The sequence below is a fragment of the Anoplopoma fimbria genome, chromosome 23, assembly GCF_027596085.1.
Source record: "Anoplopoma fimbria isolate UVic2021 breed Golden Eagle Sablefish chromosome 23, Afim_UVic_2022, whole genome shotgun sequence".
NCBI classification, from domain to species: Eukaryota; Metazoa; Chordata; class Actinopteri; order Perciformes; family Anoplopomatidae; genus Anoplopoma; species Anoplopoma fimbria.
The window spans coordinates 15,994,389-16,012,062 of NC_072471.1; the positions used below are offsets into that span (position 1 = coordinate 15,994,389).

General features: G+C 39.5%; 1 protein-coding gene across 4 annotated transcripts; it reads right to left on the reverse strand.

Annotated features, from left to right (window-relative positions):
• Nucleotides 1-545: 545 nt before the first annotated feature.
• LOC129112241 (basic helix-loop-helix ARNT-like protein 2) lies at nucleotides 546-17,543 on the reverse strand. Of its 4 annotated transcripts, none has more exons than XM_054624243.1 (17): nucleotides 17,107-17,543; nucleotides 10,195-10,288; nucleotides 9,995-10,033; nucleotides 9,864-9,905; nucleotides 9,464-9,621; nucleotides 9,294-9,376; nucleotides 9,109-9,201; nucleotides 8,115-8,229; nucleotides 7,851-8,000; nucleotides 5,665-5,899; nucleotides 5,136-5,242; nucleotides 4,782-4,935; nucleotides 4,477-4,532; nucleotides 4,266-4,377; nucleotides 3,958-4,048; nucleotides 3,204-3,300; nucleotides 546-2,170 (listed from the first exon to the last, which is right to left on the reverse strand). In XM_054624243.1, the coding sequence occupies exons 1-17, from the start codon at nucleotides 17,147-17,149 to the stop codon at nucleotides 2,013-2,015; spliced, it is 1,827 nt and encodes a 608-aa protein (XP_054480218.1). In that variant the 5' UTR covers nucleotides 17,150-17,543; the 3' UTR covers nucleotides 546-2,012. The 4 variants fall into 4 exon arrangements, with proteins under 4 accessions (XP_054480218.1, XP_054480220.1, XP_054480219.1 ...); XM_054624245.1 differs by having other exon boundaries at nucleotides 4,477-4,529; nucleotides 17,107-17,542; XM_054624244.1 differs by having other exon boundaries at nucleotides 547-2,170; nucleotides 4,782-4,932; nucleotides 17,107-17,541.
• Between the last annotated feature and the right edge of the window lie 131 nt (nucleotides 17,544-17,674).

The window sequence follows — 17,674 nt, forward strand, 5'->3', positions numbered from 1 at the left end:
GTTTCCCTATAATAACAATTTGGATTTTAACTTAACAGGTGTGAGATTCAGGGGCTGCACGGTGGTGTAGTGGTTAGCACTGTCGCCTCACAGCAAGAGGGGCCCGGGTTCAATTCCCGGGCTAGACAACCTTCTGTGTGGAGTTTGCATGTTCTCCCCGTGTCAGCGTGGGTTCTCTCCGGGTTCTCTGGCTTCCTCCCACAGTCCAAAGACATGCAGCTTAGGTTAATTGATGACTCTGAAATTGCCCGTAGGTGTGAATGTGAGCGTGAGTGGTTGTCTGTCTATATATGTCTGCCCTGTGATAGGCTGGCGACCTGTCCAGGGTGTACCCTGCCTTCGCCCATTGACAGCTGGGATCGGCTCCAGCACCCCCGCGACCCTTAACTGGATAAGCGGTTACGGAAGATGGATGGATTCACCTAGCAGGCTGTATTTGTGACAGCACACCTGGTAGCCAATCAACATGCGAATTACACGTATGCAAAGTGTATATATATATATGTATATATATATATATATATATATGACTTCTCAGTGAAGGCTGCATCAAGGGGTTCAACTTACAAACTAAAGATGTAATGTTCAGTTTCGTCTTCCTCTCCTATTTTCCAAGGAACATCACAGACAGGATTGACCGTTCGTTAAGTCCCTCCCCTCCCACATACTACTGAATGTTTACACATGCTGCTTTTGCTTTTTAATGAATGCCCGGTGCACAATGAATAAAGGTCCACCCTGCTTTACAGGAACATTGTTATAAAGTAATTTCATTGTCTTGTCTAGATCACCAGGTGACTTAGTGGTTCACTTTACACTGTGATCCGCAGGCTTTAGCTTCTATCTTTATCTTTTTAAGCTCTTTTGACTGCCAAATCAGTTTGACATCTTGGACATATCCTTCAAATGCATATTGTTATAGCTTATTGTAATGTAGAGCATGTTTCCATGCCAACTATTTGACCTGGGACCATTATTGTAAACAGGAGTCAATATTCAAGTATTAATTTCATTAAAAACAGTTCCCGAAGTAAAGATTCCACCTTAAAACACATTGCCGTGGTAGATTTTGATAGCGTTAGTACTCAATGCTAATAGCTCCGAAAGCTGTTAAAGCTAGCTGGTAAAATTGTATGTTGATGGTGCCAGATGTCAGTCTCTTGTAAATTCTGTGGAGAAAAACATTTTGCCCCAATCATTTTCCAACGGCAGTTGCAGTGTTCTGACAAATGCAGACATGCTTTCTTATAATTTTCCATATACAAAGACATTAGAATCATCTTGAATTCTTACATTCGAATTCTTAAAAGATACAGTACATGTGGTTTGTTTGCGTGTGCGAGCTAAATTCTTCCAAATGGAGGATAACTAGACCCGTAGTGGTAGTGGTAGCGGTTGTGGTGCATCTCCATATTTGCATATTTAATAAGTGTAGTCCTCTCTAAAGAGAAAAAAGGGATAGACTTTCTTTTTAGCCTTTTTCAGCTCTTACTGGACACAATATTGAGAAAACATGACTTTACAGACCTTTAAAAAAAAACAGAGTTAAAAAATAATAGAACAATCAGACCACTATCTGAGAAACATGCAAGTCATCACTGGGTACCAAAGGTTTGGCAGATGTCAAAAGGTTTGAGGAGTCTCTCTAGCAGCACTGCACATGGCAGGAGTCTGATTCTCCTCCAGACCTTGGTCACTCACAGGGGGCCGAGCAGAGCGATCGTTCTGCTGTGGAAAATCTGGCTTTAAGCCGAAGTGTCACTGAGGAAGACACTGAACCACCACATGCTCCGGGGACACTAACCTCACAGTCCTTCAGCTGAGGACCAACAAGGTAATTACAGTAACAATAATTCCTCTTAACTCTTGTTAGGCTCTCTCAAGTGCGACATGGAACGAGGCCAGTGGGTTCAATTGTGCAAGGCCGGCTCAGTCGGCCACAGAGTGAACAGCTGAGTTCTCTGTAAGAGAACAACACAAGAGCGTGTGAGAGCTTAAAGTCAGTGCGTCCCCTAGAAAGGCCAGTGTAGGTCCTCAAAGTCTCCCGATTGACCCATGTTCACATCAGTCTCCAGCAAGCTCATGATGACCGCCATGGCTGCCTCGTCGCTGCTGAAACTGCTCAGGCCTGGCACCACCATGCTGTCCAAGTCCAGCTGGGACTGCTCGCCTGGGTGGAACATGGCAAAGAAAAAGAAAACTTTAGGGGGGAAGAAATGCACAGAAGTTGTGGTATGTTGTTTTAGATGAACCCATTGTTGCATTACAAAAAAAATGAAGGATTAAAGTGTAAATTTCATGGAACATCGCTGTATTGATCCGACGTCATGAACACGTGGGCAACTATAACCTCACGAGAGCGAGGCGACTGCAGGTTTTAGAGCCAGGCGCCGCAGTTGCTCTCCACTGACTGCATGGCCCAGTGCATGATGGGAAATGCCTGGCTGTCTCCTGATCAAAGAGCTGATTGGCTCTTAGTTTTGTAGAAAATTCTTATTTTCTGTGTAAATGTAAGATTTGACGCTAGATTGTTGGCTAGTGGACGTTGTGCAATGATTTGGCTGATAATAATAATAATAATTATTATTATTATTATCATAATATATAAGGTTATTTATTTAGTATCTGTAAATAAAGATATTCATTGAGAAAGCCTAATTCCAACTTGATGTCAAAAAAATTGCAGTCACAGAACTGGAATCTGTGAAGTCCATAGATTAACGATTGTGAACCATCAGAAAACTTTTTAAAAGGAGAGCACAATTGTCACTGATGGACACGCCATATAACCCAAACGTAGTCTGCAAACTACAGGTAGCCTACAAATGTAACGAACAGGATGTAAACATTTCAATGACTGCCTGTGTTTTCATTGAAGGCGGCTGAAAACTGTTCGACTTGATTGCAGTTTTTTTTCAACGCCCCCTGCTGCTGCCGCCTGCTCTCGTCCACTTTCGAGGCGAGGCGCAGTCAACTCGAACGAACCTAATTAGATCACCTACTGATTAAGGGCCTGCAGCTGTGAAATGGTGGGTGGGGTCAACTATACAAAGACTGCAGCACTTTAATTGTCGTCAAGAAGCCTTTTTGAAGCCTTAGGAAAAAAAAATTGTGAGGGTGGCATTTACTTTTCTTCTTCTTTGCATAGATGTAGAGAGAAACTGGTAGTACCTTTGGATTAATGATTATCTCGCTGACAGTACCTGAACTTTCAGAAGTTGCACTGCCGGCGCCCACTGCTGTCCTCGAGTCAGACTGGGACTGTGAAGAACTGCCAGCCGCCTCCTCTCTGCTCGAAGCCTGGAACGTAAAGTAGTGTTACGTCAAAACACTGCACAAGGCCTCATGTCTCACCTTTCTCCACTGGAGTGTGTGATTAAACTCAGGAAAAAAAGTTGTAGAATTAGCCGCTGCCCTGATGGACAATTTTTTCTGCAAATATCAGATATTTCTCTTACATTTCAATAATAAGAGAATGCTGTCGTAGAAATACAACTCTAATCATTACTTTAATTAAAATAAAAGTACGATGGAATCATTCTTTGAAAAGTGACAGCACTTCATATTAGTGTTACATGAGGTGGCGATCTCAATCAATTATCTGGTCACCTGCAAGCTGCTTCCACATGATGTGCCTACGTCACCAGAAGTCCTCATGTCAACATTAGTTTGCTTGAAAATTAACAATGTATAAGCAACTAGCCTGAATATGCAACTTTAGCATAAACTGACATATGTCAAAAATATCTTTCCATACAAACTCCATATGTATGCATTTGAATAAAACATCCTTACGCCACTAAAATCGACAATAATACAAGTTAAAAACACAAGACATGCCAGGTGTTCCTGAGATATCGCATTCACAGGAATGGAACAGATTCTTCATTATAAAATAAAGAAATAGTGTAATTCGCCTCTGTGTAAAAATGCTGTAATGGTAAGGAGGACACTCACACTTGTACTGGTTTGCGGGGAAACCAGTGGACATTTCTCCTGGGCCGGGCCAAACGGACTGGAAGCTCCACTTGATGGAGAGGAGTTCATCCTGTTTGAAAACAGGTGGGAACAAAGCAGGAGATTAGATCATTTTTTAATTTAATTTTAATTTATCACCTTATTTATATCCTATTCCTATTTGATGTACACTACACCGACATGCCACTGCATTTACTCCTATCAATGCCGACTTTAAACCCATTTCTCTGTAGGCTCTAAAAAAATGTCTTCCCCTCCAATCTCATACATAAATACACACAATGCACCTGTAGGAGTCGATGAGCTCATTAGCAATTTGGGTCCCTATGCTGCCTGCATAGATCATAGTGCCCACACCGCTGGAAAGGCCGGGAATTATGGGTATCTGCTTTGAGTCCTCTGGAGAAAAAGAACAAAGTAAATCGACCGTTATGTAAAAACATAAAATCACACACAAGGGATAAATGCCCAAAAGAATACACAGCATGTATTTCTTACCCTGAAGTGCTTTAGAGCCGCCGGTCTCCTCATCTTTTGTGTGACCGGGCCCCCTGCTGGTGCAAAGGAGTATTTATGCTGCTATTTACGTCAACATGATGAGAAGCACAATGTGTGTATCAAATCAGAAAAGAAACTAAGCTTTTGGAAAATCGGTGTCGTGAAAATTGTATCGTTGCTCTAAAAATCTAATTGTTTGTTTGGCTGTAAAACATGAGTTTGTGACAACACCTTCCTCCAATTGTGACATTGTATCTGAGACAGGTAACACTTGTCCACATCTTCATTGAGGAATCAATACTTACGAGACAACCCTGTTTGAAGACACGATAAACTCAACTTCTTTGGTCCAAGGATTGGTGAAACTAAACCACTGACTTTGGAGGGAAACGTAGGAGCCGTATTTCGTTTTGAACTTGTAGCACTGTGTCTCGATCTTCTCTTTGCTTCGAAGAACTGCTAAGAGATTTGACACCAGTGTTACAACAGAAAATAGTAAAGATGGTCAATTTCTTGAGCTTCTCCACAACAACAACACACACACACACGGCCGCATTTGTCAAACACGTCTTGTTTATGGGGTACACTCGTCTCAATTGAGTTCTTAATTTAAATCAGATTTAGGGTTAAAGTTGCAAACCGCGGTTGCTTTCCATCACCTTGCCTGTGTTTCTCCGCGAGGTGCCGCAAGTCGTCCTGGTGGAAGTACTCGTAACACGACGTGCCGAGAACTTCCTGCGGCAAATAACCAATGACTGTCGTGGCTCTGGGAAAAACGCAGAAGGAGTTCAATTACTCTGGCTTTCTCTGTCTCTTTTAACGCCGGGGCGGGTCAAAAAACAGTGCAGAGTGAAGGCTGAACGCTGTATAAAATGAGCCTCTCCACATGTAACATTCAGCAGTCACACATATGTGGATTTTAAATGATTCACTATACTTGTGGTATGAAATAACTTCCCAAAAATGAGAAGCGATTTTCATGTGATGCCATCAAGATGCATAGCCCCCTCTGAGAAACAATGGCAAAGAAAGACAGAAAGGATTATATCCACTGACAGTTGAACTGCCAACTCTGACTGCGCTCTGAGGCCTCCTGGCCACAACTCTGCCATTTCTTTCTCAGCGGAACAAATCCATGACTCACGACGGAAAGATAAATGGTTACTTTGAATTGGGGGAAAAACTCACTGTTGTTCTACAAAAGTGAACTTTCCGTCGATGGCACAGCGGGTGACGAACTCAGAGGGCTTGATGTTGATGTCTTTGGAAGGCTGGTTGGGAACGTGGGTGAGAAGGCGGCACACCGTCACCAGGCAGGTCAGGTTGGAGGTTTCCTTCTCTGCGTCACCCTCGGAGTCCAGCTGGCTGCTCGGCCAACTCCGCATGTATCCAGTGCAGTGGAGGGTACAGTATCTGTGAGTGTCTGTGGGCGCATAACAACGAGTTTGTGTAATTTGAAGATTTGATTAATGTCTGTATAACTGCATCTAAAATCAATCAAATCAAATTCCTATCAAATCTTTTAAAAAAAGAGACTGCTATGTTTGTGTATACGTTATCTTGGCCATTTAGGGTCAGTTATAGTGTTAACTTGTTAGAGAAATAAGACTGCAGTTACTTTATTTTTTTTCATTGTAAACAAAGACAGTAATGTGCTTAAACTTTTTGTGTTCCTCGCCTCAAAACAGCCCCAAGTCAATTCAATCCAAACCAAAGATTGAAATCTTTAACAATAAGTATTTTTTTCATTTTTTTAAAAGCTAAAAAATTCCAGCTGCAGATTTATACACAGTTGGTATGCAAAAACAAAAATATCTGACTTTTTTATTTAATAGAGTCATTGAAATCCTTTTATTCTAATATGATGTATGATAGAAAAAGTCACTAAAAGAGAATATAATGCGACCCAAAAGTTTAATAGGCATTGCTTTCCTTTTAGACATAATGCAGTGCCGTTGCTTACATTGGCCACTGAGGGGCGTCACACCTCATGTTTCTGTCACCACTATTGAACTTAAAGTTCTTACTTTGTGGTTATACAATGCCGCAGCACTGACCTACTTCCTGCGCAGGACAACATGTTTTTGTTTTGTTTTGTAATGTGGCATCTATTCTCTTTAGGAAAGGTCAAAATCGTGTTTGTTTTAACAAGAAACAGTACCTTTTTTTGTTGCTAAAAATGAATCAGTAACAGAAAATAGTGTCTGTGAACTGGTAAACGAGTATCAGTATTTAATGATTACCTAAAATAAGCAGCTACAGAAATAAGAGAGTAGTTTTTGTTCAGTCTTTGTTCAATTCTTTCCATGGAAAAAAAGGTTTAGGCTCATCTACTTGCACTCAACCTCAGCAAACCTTTGCCAAAGGGTTGAGGGAGGTTCACAACCCACCCACCGGATCAATTCTTTATTTCCTCTTAGGCAGGCCAGACAGGGCACTCATTTTCCACTATTTTGTTTGTTTTTTCACTGGCTGCCTAGAAACGTATTTAAATGCATTATCAATCCTTTGGTACACATCCTTATCCTCATTTGTTTGGACCAAAGTGCCCTGCAGGTCCAGAACCTGAACATGACTGTATATAAAAAGCTTAATAGTTCAAGAAATAGCTCAGTCAGGCGGTTTCCTCTTAGCTGAACGGGAGCGGGAAAACAGAAATAAACCGATTCCAAATAGCGCTGATCCACGGGAGCTATGGCTTTGAGTGGATCTGTGTTTTTCTCTGTGTACCTACATACTCTCATATCCCTACAATAATATGGTATAATAATGTATAAGATAAAAGACAAGGCTCCAGTATATTAGAAAAGCATTTTGGAGGTTACATTTACCTATCCTAAAGTAGCAAATGAGTGGGGTTTACTGCTTCGACCCTATTCAGTGGTCAGTTAGGTTATCTATGGTTGAACTGATATGACATTGTGAAAGAAAATGCAAATAAATCTGGAGCTGATTAGCTTAAATGTCATGTTAATATTTGACCATTTGCATGTCAACATAATTTTCTGTGCAATTGTGTAGTTTAGAGAAGAAAAAAAAAAAGCCTCTGAAAAACAAACATCGGTTACGGATAAGCAGCAAACCTCACCCCTCTGGTATTTCAAGAAGTTAAATGAGAATCATTTGGAAGTACTTACTTGAAAATTAGACCACTCTTGTTACAACCAGTGGTCATGTGAACTGAAGGGAATTTGAGGTTTTTGTCTCTATCTGTGCATATTTATCTAAAAGGAACTCAAAGCAGAATCAATGTTGCTGCTCCGATAAATGTTCAATCCTTTACTTAAGTGTCTGCGATGAACTGACTTGGAGCTAAAACCAACATTTCCCCAATGATGATGTACTTGTGACATCATAAAATGCACGAAACCCACCTTTCTTTTTGGGAGCACAGGGCAGCAAGTGTTTATCCTCCTGCTTCCCCGCCACCCGACTGTGCTTCATCCGGCAGAAGAAGGATCTCCGGGCTCCAGTGGACAAGTGGGGCGGCCTGGCGGGGGCATCCACCTGGACCTGAACCCCAGCTGCACACAACAAGACAGTATTCTTAGCAATATCATATAGTGTTAGCTGTCAGCTTTCTCAGTTATCTTCTGGTCTTCAGTTGTTTCTCAGACCTGACATGGCGACAGACTTACTGGCAGCATCAATGAGGCGTTGGCGAGGGTACTCCGAAGACGACAGCTGCTCCTTCACCTTGTTGATGTCTTTTGGGTGGATGAAATCGAACAAGCTCTGCCCAGTCAGCTCAAACTGTGAATGCAAATGACATACACCCATTTATACAACGTTAATGTTTAGGTTTTATTTATTTGTCTTTGTTCATACTCTAGCGACCAGTTGCTTAATTGTTGTTGTCATAGAGCTCATTGTATCTACATAGAATAAATGCATCTGCACTATTAGAGAGTTGCTCCAGCATGTATCCAGTCAAGGTTTACTGGTAAGCCCTGCAGACATGGTGTCAGATTACTTAACAAGCTTTTCTTCGCCATTCCTCTCTGCTTGCCAACAGTCCGTCTCAAAGCTGGTAAATGTGGTCAAGAATGTAGAGCAGGTGTGGTTAGCATGTATGGCTGCCAAGCCCTAAACTAACAAAAATGTATAAAGCCCAGAGAATGTTGGCCCTGCAAATATAAAACTAGATTTGGCCTTGGTTATCACGTTTTACTTGCAGTATTATCAGACCTTGATAAGAGCTTTAGAAAACGTCATATGTTTTGTGAGCTCATAAAATATGCAGAGAGAACAGTTAAGTAAAAAAGGTTTGGGGGAAAAAGGGGATGTTATTTTAACATTAACTATTCTGTTGAAATCAATTAAAGAGCAAACTGAATAATTGAATTTATTATTATCTATTGACATTTTTATTTATATTGTTTGTGGAACAATTTGACTTCATTTTGTCAGTTTTATGGCTCCATACATTTATGCCATTTTATGCCTCATTCTGCAAATTAACATTCAAAAGCGAGAAAAGAAAAGTTCCAATTAGGGTTCACTTCAGGTAAATGTCTTGCATCTAATTTAAGTGACATCTAAGCCATCTGAACCAACAGGATGGCCAGCTTTTTAATAATTACAGCTGATGACTGCAGCAAAATGAGTGTGTGATGTAGAAGTGCAACATACCCGACTAAAGTTGAGGATCTTGGCGACGGACTCGGAGATGAACAGGACTTTAGCCCGGTCACAACTTACAATTAAGAGGAAACCATCAGCAGCCTGGAAAAATGGATAAAAAGGACTTATCAATACTCAGATAGATAGATGTAATGATCACATGGGACTAATCTGGGTTGTACATGAGTACCTACCCTGAGCAGAAGGTGCCTGAGGTCATCTTGAGGCAGGATTGAAGGCTTGTGGTTGGTGTTTGTAAAGGCGCTACTCGTCCCAGCTGAAAACAAAAAAGGGAAAAAAGTTGTAAGATGCATCGGAATAGACGTTGCTGACATTTTAAATCCTCAGGTGGGTTCAAAGTTACCTTTGAGGGCTCTCAGGTGTTGCACGGCTTTCCGCAGGACAGTGAGTTTGTCAAGTTTCCGAGCCATGGGCTGACAAGCGGGGATCATGGCGGCCAGCTCGTCGATGAGGTTGTTCATCTTATCCCTCCGCCGCTTCTCGATCTGCCGGTGGGGCTCTCTGCAGTCAGAGATCAGACAGACATTTCAACCTACTGTTTCTATTTTTTTGGGTGGGGGAGGGGTAATACCTGGAGCTCATAAAGAAATTATTTTTAAATTATTTATGAAAGTCATCATAGATTTTTTTTTAAAGCCAGTCACATTACACAGTACCATTTACATGAGACCAATCAAAGCCACGAAGGATTTTCAAGACACGAATGGCACAATAATTTGATGTAAAAAAACAATAAGAATTACCTGAAGCATTTTATTTTGACTTGCTGATCCTCTTCCTCGGATCTACAAATAATGGGATAAAAAAATGGAATTCCTTGCCAGTATTCTCTCATAAGACAGTGTGTGAACAAAACAAAGAAGAAAGAGTGTACCTGCCAAGGTCATCATCCAATTGGAAGTCGACGCTGTGCCTGTATGATCAAACATATTTTTGGTCATTTAATAATAATAAGAATGTATGCATTGTGTGGGTTTTTAATATTTTAATATATATATATATACACACACATACACATACATATATATATATACACATATATAGCACTCCTTTTACTGTACATGGATGCCTGACCTCTCCTCCACATCTCCCTTCCGTTTCCTTGGCAGCTCGACAGCTGGCAGCGAGGAGCCCGCTTGGTTTGGGCCTTCCTCCTCTGCAGCGAGATCTGATACATAAAACACAACCATCACAGAGATGTGAGAGACTGCATGTGAATGCATCAACCTTGAGAGCTCCGTGGCGCTGGCTTGTCAGCTGCCCCCTTAATAATTCACCATGAATGATAAATGAATGAATAACACTGCTCTGCCACTGGAGAATAAATATAAATAATCAAGACATGAATGAAGCTGATTCCTTTTCTTATTAAGTGCAAATGCCTTGAACAAAATGTTGAAAATGAATTATTACTTTTACTTTTAAAATGGACTTACTTTAGACTTTAAAGAATTTGTATATTCATAGAAATCAGAAAGCCCACACCTGGATTGGATAACAGAATGACAACATGGTAAACTGTGTGACAACAACAAAGACAATGCACCTTCAGGCTGTGTAAGATATATTGGGCTAATTTCTGGCAACCATGGCAACTGTTGTACCCAATCATTTTGACGTTTTAATGATTATTTATAAGTAATCCTAGGCCTCAATGCTACTTTAAGAAATAGATTAGTAAGCAAAGACAAATAAGAACAATTAAAAACGGTTGGACTGTTCAGGGCTCAATAAGAAGACGTACCTGCCCGCACTGGGCAAGTAAAGTGCCACGTCGTGCAAGTAGTCAATCTATCTTTTTTATTACTGAAAACTTCCATTTTCTCAATTAGTGAATCCTGAATATATGTACTTAAAATGAATAATAAATATTTTTAACTTGCACTGCTTGAGAATAAATCTAAAGGATGGGATTTCAATGTGTTCATGGTCATATTTTACAAATAGGTTATTAAGTTGCTTATACATTATTTAGTAGTAGTAGTAGTAATATTGGTATTACTGGTCGACTTTTTTTGTGAGCAAACTCATAACGGTGTGTTTGCCGTAGTGGCTGGCAAATATTTTTAAAAGGCTGATATCTGATCTGTTGTGATCTGTTTCTTTCTGCGTGTGCACTGGCTGAAGGTTGCCATTGAACGGCGCCAAACGTCCAGCTATGCCCTTGACTGTGTCATTTTGAAGGCACGTGAGAGTAAATGGGGTTTGGGCTATCGTCTTACCTAACGTTTATATAATGCAGAAACACTGACCTACTTCACTCTCAGGACTACTATACTTTAGATTGTGACATTTACTAAAGGAAAAAGTGCTTATAAAAATGGAAGAAAGCTTTTCAACATAACTGTTGATTGTGACTGACCCACATTCTCCTGCTTTTTCTTACTTATGAGACGAACTGATAAAAAATGAACACAGATTTGAGCTGAGCAGATGAGCAGTCACGTATAAAACACTTTCTTTTTTGAGCTTTCCCCAACTTTGCACAGCGATACATAAATAAAACACTTTATGTTAAGTAAACCAGTGAGGGAAGCAAACATGAGAGGTCGCAGTGACCTTTTCCACAGGGGCAAAAGTCCAACCTCACAAACAAACATAACACGCTTTTACAAACAGGTGTAACTTCCACAACTCAATCAGCAGTGGAGGTAACTTGAATGGTATTGAGATTACTACGATTATAGATTATAGACTTGATGTATAGCCAGGAAAAGTCCACTAGAACGCCAGTGAATGCAATGGCCTGATTTGATACAATACAAACCACTGCAAAGCTAATTCAGCAATTAAAAGTAAATTCCCAATAGCTACCAGGCTTTTGACACACTTAATGGATAGTAGACCATACTTTGCTTTTTAAAATACAGAAGCTTAAAATGTCTTCCTAAAAAAAGAAAACACAAGCAAAGCAAGTTCTGCCATGTTTCCTACAACGTTGAGCACAGTGATAACAGAAAAAACACACACACCAACACCTGAAAGGTAAGCAGGGAATGTTTAACCGTGTCCAAACAGCATAAATTACAATGACCGTCTGTGCTTAACAGCCAGAGCAAAGATCGGCATACAAGCTAGGTTTAAGGGTTGACCGCTCGTGTTCAAATGTATAACTACTTTTTAATTCTAAAAAAGTCCAAACAAACTGGAAAAGGATTTCCTGGTTTGAACGTAAGACAGCGTTAAATATATGAAAGGTTGCATCTGTATTTAAATAATTCCGCAAATAAAACTGTTTGATATTTAGTTATTCTTGGCCTTTGGTTTCCAACAGTGGATAACCACCACTTTTCAACATATAAAAAATGTTGACAGTGAACAGCAAATAGTACAGCCAAGTCTCTTTAACTGTATCTGAGAGAGGAGGACTAAGCTGTCCTAGCAGCATCAAGACCAACATTTTTTTTCGCTTACCGTAAAAAAGCATTTTCTTCTTTTATGTTACATTGGCAACCATTATTTTCAGATGCGGCAACCAAAAGCTGACGACTGGTTGCCAGTGTGGCAACCACTTTTAAAAGTAAGTTTTGAGGTGTGGATATATGACGACAGTGATCAGGTTAATTAACAATAAATTTAGCAATTTAAGGTGTAGTTATTGGCATTTTTAGTGGCAAATCACTGATTTCAATGATTTTTTTCTTGGAAATATATGCACATACATGACGCTTCACAAATTACAAACACGTGAGGGGTTAAAAATCATATTTTAAATTAACATTTTGCAAACTGTATCCTCTTTATGTTATCAATGAACTTTGGAATATTGGACATTTGACAGCACATAAACATTGAATGAAGTGTTCATTATATTTGTTAATTGTGATTTTACCAATCTGAAGTTTGCTAGTATTGATATTACTATTTGGATACCTTTCTCAGACAGACACATTGATTATGTAATTACAGAGAGAAGAAGCGTATCATGTAATAAACTTAAAACGCTCAGCAGTCTATCAAAAACTGTATGTTCAACATCGTATTTTGTTTTGAATAGATGCTTTAACTCTTAGTTTATTAATAAAAATATATGTATATACACACACAATGCTATGTGAATGAGATAAGTTTTTACTTTTTCTTAGCTGGCCCCGTTGCAGCCTATAAATGCATCTGTCCTCCATTACTCCCACACTTTGATGCAGAAGCGTAGATCAATGATTTGGCCAAGATAGAAAGACAAACATATACAATTGCAGTTTTAAGTGTCAAATCTTCCAAACCTTTCAAAGAACAAATATCTAGCGTTTGTGTGTTTTTCAAAAGGATGGATAGGCTGTATTCACACAGCTATTGGGCAAAACCCTCTTTATATATAGAGGCATACGAGAGCACCTCCTTTGTTGATGTTCAGCACCGGATGGTTGTGTCAAGGCCACAGTTCCAAGATCCATCAACAGTGCATGGATTGCTATCTTTAGCAGTTTTATTAATCCATGTTCAGAACGCTAAAGTGTTCATATGGATGTAAACAGTGACCTTCATGCTCTGTCACAGCACCTTCATTTTTCCACAATGCAATATCACATAACCTCTGTCTATACTTATTTCATACATTTTGTACGCATAAACTGTGATAACAGTAGCTCCTATATTTTCCATTTGTTACAGTTTTTTTCATATTGTTCATTAGCAGTACTGGAATTATGGTTGTAACTAATAGTTTTCATTATTGATTGATCTTTTCATAATTGTCTTGATTAACCATTTGAAAAGTCACATTTAGTCTCCAGAAACTATAATAGGTGTATCAGAAAGTATCTGATTGTTTAAAAAAAAAAAAAAAAAAAAAAAGATAGATAGATACAGCGGGTAAAATAAGTATTGAACACGTCACCATTTTTCTCAGTAAATATATTTCTAAAGGTGCAATTGACATGACATTTTCACCAGATGTCGGTAACAACCCAAGTAATCCATACATACAAAGAAAACCAAACAAATAAGTTCAGAAATTAAGTTATGTGTAATAAAATGGAATGACACGCTTACTGAAATTTTTTCTTTTACCCGCTGTATATATTTCAGGGGAGAAATAAACTACGACTCCCAACGTGTCGTAGTTTATTTCACCTAGCTAATAAATTCTTGTTTTGGGCACCGCCAACAGCAGGTGGACGCTGAATATTATGCTGTTAAGAAAACAGATTCTGTAGTCGGCAGTTTAAATCACTTCGATTTCAATTTTGGGGTGAGCTTTAGTTGAATTCACAAACTGTGATGCTGCGATTTGTTAACAATGATGCTATAATTCACCACTGTTGACTACAAAGAGACACTAAATAACTACAAAGACAAGCACAACAACAACAAAGACAATGAATTACAACTCTAAATAGCTACAAAGACACAGAAAACTACTACTGCCACTAAAAAGAGACACTATAACTTCTAAGAGATGCAAAATGACCATAAAGTTCACAAAATTACTACGAAGATACTCAAAATAACTACAAAGACACACTAAATAACTAAATTATGCAAAACTGCCACAAAGGGACACTTAATTACTAACAAGATACTCAGAATAACTACAAAAAAAAGCACAAAAGTACTCTAACACGTAGAATATTATCAAGTTAAATATTTAAAACTGTGTTATCATCTCAGCTTGAGGAAAGTATGGTGTGTTTTTGATCTGATCCTCCTCAGACATTTATAAAGTCACATTATGCCAGGTCTCTGTTTGCTTGCTTCTAGGAACATAACCGCGAGCGGTTATTTTTACTTCTGGCTGACTGACCTGTAAGTTCTGCAAATCTTTACAACTTACAAAGCACATGCAATTGTAAAAGGACTTTTTAGGGCAGTTCTTGTCCCTGTACACAAAACCAAGAGATTGCACTTTGTGACTATTTCACAAACTGCAGTGAGACCGTGTTGGATTATAAACGTGGACTATGAAAGTTAAAAGCAATAATAACCGAGACTATGCATACTAACATATAAATAGCCTGCCGATGTCGTTGATTGCAAAGATTTTGCATACAAAACGTTCCATAAACAAGATGTCATGTAAAAGTTTTAACAACCAACATCAAGCAATATTGACATATTACACATTTGAGCAACAATAAATTAAAACTGAGTGTGAATAATTTTTTACCTTTGATACTTAGCAAGATTTTTCAATACTTAAATTGAAATGTAGCATTTTTCTCATTTAAAATTTCTGCTTTAACTTAACCTTATTGTGAAATACACTTCAATATGGTATTGACAAGTTTCTGAGCTTGTATAGACTGCTATTCTACCAAAGAAAATCAGAGTAATATAGAACATAATTAATATAGGGTTTACATGAAGTAGCCTATTAAAATATGTTGTGAGGACTTAAGTCACGTTTTCTTGGATGGGTGAGAACGAAAACACCCATGTCTAGGAAACAAGGACTCACACATCGCTTTTCGGTTAATTCATGCCCGTGTTGACTTGACAAGGGTTACTCGACGTTTTGATAACACGGCTGCAACCCGTTCATTCAGCTGCTCTGCACTCGTGAATCAGCATCCCTTTCATTTAGAAAATGAAAGAAGAAAAAAAATCATGTCACATTGTTTTTCTCCTCAGTGAACTGGCTGACCCCGTTTCTCTGCAGGAAGCTGGATGACATTTGCACCATGATGTATGCTACTTTAAATGTAGGGTTTCAGAATAGTCAGCCAAATGCAATTTATTTGTATCCTTTATGCATTTTTGCAATTTATTTGTATCCTTTATGCATTTTTGCAATTTATTTGTATCCTTTATGCATTTTTGCAATTTATTTGTATCCTTTGTGCATTTTTGCAATTTATTTGTATCCTTTATGCATTTTTGCAATTTATTTGTATCCTTTGTGCATTTTTGCAATTTATTTGTATCCTTTGTGCATTTTTGCAATTTATTTGTATCCTTTATGCATTTTTGTGCAAATGTGTAAATGTGACTGTTTTGCACTGTGGCTGCCGTTTGCATTTGGCCGTAAACCATAACTCGGTCAAACTGGATTTTCCGGATTGTAATGAGACAGTGACAACGCTGATTCAATAATTAACCTAATTCATTTCTGATTTATGTTCATATTGTTTATAAAACAGTTGAATAGGGTCTTTCAATGTTCATGGCCATATATATTAGCCTCCAAAATAAGATGTTTTTTAAGGTTTGGAGTGGAGCGCTCCCTCTGCTGCTCGGTGACGTCAGCGCTGCTCCACTGATCCACTGACCCAGTTTACAGAGAACACAAGGAACCTCAAGGAACCACGTGACGAGCTAAGCTCCGCACGCACAGTTTGGGGAACGTTAGACTAATTAAAAAACACTTTGACCGGTAAAAGAAAGAGTGTGGCGGGAGCAAATTAATATAGTTAAGCCTTACAACAAAAAATATATTTAGTTAATATCAGGATGAAAATAGTTATCGTCGTCGCCATGGTTACAGCCAGGCGGTTCAACGAGGTTCACCCTCCCGAGCAGGAACAATGCTCACCGTCCACGCGCGCGTCCAATCGGGGACGAGCACGTTGTACGTAATAATGAATGGACGAGGGTTCAAAGAGACACTAAATAACTACAAAGACAAGCACAACAACAACAAAGACAATGAATTACAACTCTAAATAGCTACAAAGACACAGAAAACTACTACTGCCACTAAAAAGAGACACTATAACTTCTAAGAGATGCAAAATGACCATAAAGTTCACAAAATTACTATGAAGATACGCAAAATAACTACTCTAACACGTAATATTCTACGTGTTAGAGTACTTTTGTGCTTTTCTTTTGTAGTTATTCGGAGTATCTTGTTAGTAATTAAGTGTCCCTTTGTGGCAGTTTTGCATAATTTAGTTATTTAGTGTGTCTTTGTAGTTATGGTGTTGTGGAGAGCCTGAACGGACCGCAGACTCCTCTGTGTCCGGTCAAAGGACGGGACAGAACCGAACATAACGAGCACTAAAACACACGATGAACACGGGAGTGACTCGTCCATGAGCGACCCACCTGCCCGCCGGTCCGCCGTCCCGTCGGAGCCGCCGGCCGACATGCCTACAGACTGGAGCCGGTGTCCCCGGTGATGGCCGCATGCGGAGCCGCCGGCTGCAGCAGTGACGGAGGAGAGGGAGCCGCAGGGAGCCGGGTGTATAATTGACTTAAATGTTCTCCTCACCCTCCTCCTCCGGTATTTTTCTTTCTTTTTTTCTGTTGTATGAAGGAGGCGGGGTGGTGGGGTGTTGGCCAGTAAACGTGAGGGATGGGTGAGAACGAAACACCCATGTCTAGGAAACAAGGACACACACTCGTCTCCTCCTTCGTCTCCTTCTCGGTTAATTCATGCCCGTGTTGACTTGACAGGGTTACTCGACGTTTTGATAACAACCCGTTCATTCAGCTGCTCTGCACTCGTGAATCAGCATCCCTTTCATTTAGAAAATGAAAGAAGAAAAAAAAAATCATGTCACATTGTTTTTTCTCCTCAGTGAACTGGCTGACCCCGTTTCTCTGCAGGAAGCTGGATGACATTTGCACCATGATGTATGCTACTTTAAATGTAGGGTTTCAGAATAGTCAG

What these genes read in the sequence shown, in the direction of transcription:
- LOC129112241 (XM_054624243.1), bottom strand. Translation starts at nt 17,149, where the DNA reads ATGTCGGCCGGCGGCTCCGACGGGACGGCGGACCGGCGGGCAG. An exon ending in TCTTCAAACAGGGTTGTCTC is followed by an intron (nt 4,533 to 4,781) that starts GTAAGTATTGAT and finishes CCTTTGCACCAG; the next exon opens with CAGGGGGCCCGGTCACACAA. An exon ending in CGGCTCTAAAGCACTTCAGG is followed by an intron (nt 4,378 to 4,476) that starts GTAAGAAATACA and finishes CTTTTTCTCCAG; the next exon opens with AGGACTCAAAGCAGATACCC.